Source organism: Galeopterus variegatus, unplaced genomic scaffold, assembly GCF_000696425.1.
Source record: "Galeopterus variegatus unplaced genomic scaffold, G_variegatus-3.0.2 Scaffold12977, whole genome shotgun sequence".
Taxonomy (NCBI): Eukaryota; Metazoa; Chordata; class Mammalia; order Dermoptera; family Cynocephalidae; genus Galeopterus; species Galeopterus variegatus.
The window spans coordinates 34,920-36,965 of NW_007739088.1; the positions used below are offsets into that span (position 1 = coordinate 34,920).

General features: G+C 42.9%; 1 protein-coding gene across 1 annotated transcript in view; it reads right to left on the reverse strand.

Moving 5' to 3' along the window:
- Positions 1-2,046, reverse strand: part of LOC103581401 (inositol 1,4,5-trisphosphate receptor type 1-like) — a gene marked incomplete at its 3' end in the record, with an annotated part of 34,599 nt that overhangs the window by 31,025 nt on the left and 1,528 nt on the right. The window contains exons 2-3 of the mRNA XM_008563243.1: positions 1,789-1,872; positions 1,524-1,670 (exon numbers count right to left, since the gene is read on the reverse strand). Coding sequence (XP_008561465.1) covers positions 1,524-1,670; positions 1,789-1,827 — 186 coding nt within the window. The remainder of the gene's footprint in view (positions 1-1,523; positions 1,671-1,788; positions 1,873-2,046) is intronic.

Below are 2,046 nucleotides of genomic sequence, written 5' to 3' on the forward strand. Positions count from 1 at the left end.
AAACTTGTACACAAATGCCCCTAGAAACTTTATTTGTAACAGCCAAAAACTGGGAACAACTCCAATGTCCATCAACAGGTAAACAGATTAACAAGCCGTGGCCTGTCCACACAGTGGAATACTACGCAGCAATATAAAGGAATGAACTGTTTGATACATGTCATGACATAGATGAATCCTGAAATAATAACGCTGAGTGAAAAAAACAGACCCCAAAATGACTATATACTGTATGGTTCCACTTATCTGAAGTTCAAGAACAAGCAATAGTAATTTATGGCAATAGAAGTCAATTCAGTAGTTAATTCTCCAGGAGGAAAAGGAGGCTATTACTCAGAAAGATAGTCAAGAGATCTTCTGGGGTGCTGCTATTGTTCTATTTCCTAATCCAGATGCTGGTTACATGGCTGAATGCATATGTGAGAATTTACTGAGTTGTATGCTTCTGATGTGGCACTCCACTGCAGGTAGGCTAGACCTCAATAAAAACAAAACAATTGAAGCTAGGGAGGGGAAGAGAGGAGGCAAGTAGAAACAGAGAAATGTACCTACTCAAGGAGCTGTAATGACACAGAGAAGAGGACTTTGGAGGAGGAGAAGAGTTCCATGTTAGCTCAAGCTCTTGTTTCCTCTCTCATCAAGCATTCAAATCATTTCTTTTTGGTCTGGCAACCCTAGTCTCCCTTCTCAATAAACTACATGCCATGGGCAGAATCATCTATCTTCTTTAAGTAGCACACTGATTATGGTTACTCCCTTGCTCAAAACAACTTCCCACATTTCTTCCCTGCCTATGAATTAAATCCCATCTCTCTACAGCTTGGATATATGACCCCTCAGGCTCCTGGATGCAAAAAAACCATTTCTGTTTTATTTCCCACACCTATTCTACACTCCCCACCAAACTGGGGACTTTTATCCCAAGGCTGCCTCTTACTTCCAATTCCACACCATTCTTGTACATGAAATGACCTACTCCATTCATGTCTTCCTTCTGAAATATAGATCATCCTGTAAGTACCAGCTCAGATGCTATCTCCTTCAGGAAGTCTTCCTTAATCCTTCACCCAACCAGTTCTCCTTCCCCCATTGAAACCTCCAGAGCAGCATGTGGAAAGTGCCTCTCATCACCTTTACCATCCTGCTGAGTGTTCCAGGTATCTGGATGTGTATCTTTTCTGCCCCGTCACCAATATGTCACGCCGGGGAGACACATGATCAAAAATATGGTTGTGATTGATAAGCAAGCAAAGGAAAGAACATAGAAAGAACAGATGATTAGACAGCCAGGAGAAAGAAATTTCCAATTTCAGTCTTGAGTTTGCTTCCAAAGTAGATATTATCTTCCTCCTCGAGGACACCCAGCATGCTTCTGATATGTCATGATTTACTTACTTCACTAAGTCACCCCAACCCATTTGCTGGAACCAGGTGGGTATAAGTACCTGGATATGGTTTATAAACACAGAGAGAGAGAGAGAGGTTTCAGTCCCTTCTCACTGCTCTCCCGCCTCTCTCCTTACCTCCACCTCCCACAGGGCTTTGGAACTAGTGGCAGATGTGGCCGACTGCCGGCCGGTGGTTCTCAGGAAGACATGCTGCTTCTTCCGGTGCTCGTCACAGGTGAGAAACTTCTCCTGCTCAGCATGGAACAGCCTCACCACGTCACCCTAAAAGTCCACGCAGAAGGAATTAAGTAGAAATGCATTCAAAAAGAGAACTAAACAGCTGCCCCAAGAGGAGCCAAGTTATCAAAAAGCTGCCCAGCCCATAAAGTATCAACCTCACCCCCTTCAATATGTCATCTTTGTTATCGCTCCATTTCATGAAAAGGACTATTTTCCAGCTTGTGTTGCAGTTGACAGAATTGACCTGGAAAACAAATTAGTTATTTTTTCACATACCCTTCAAAACAACTATGTCATCCAGCCCCAAAATTCCTCTCTGCAGACCAATAAGCAAGACTGTGCATAACCCCCGAAAATTGACATTATTAAGATCACAGCACCTGCAAACAACTGGCCTGTTAGAAGTGTTTGGTAATAT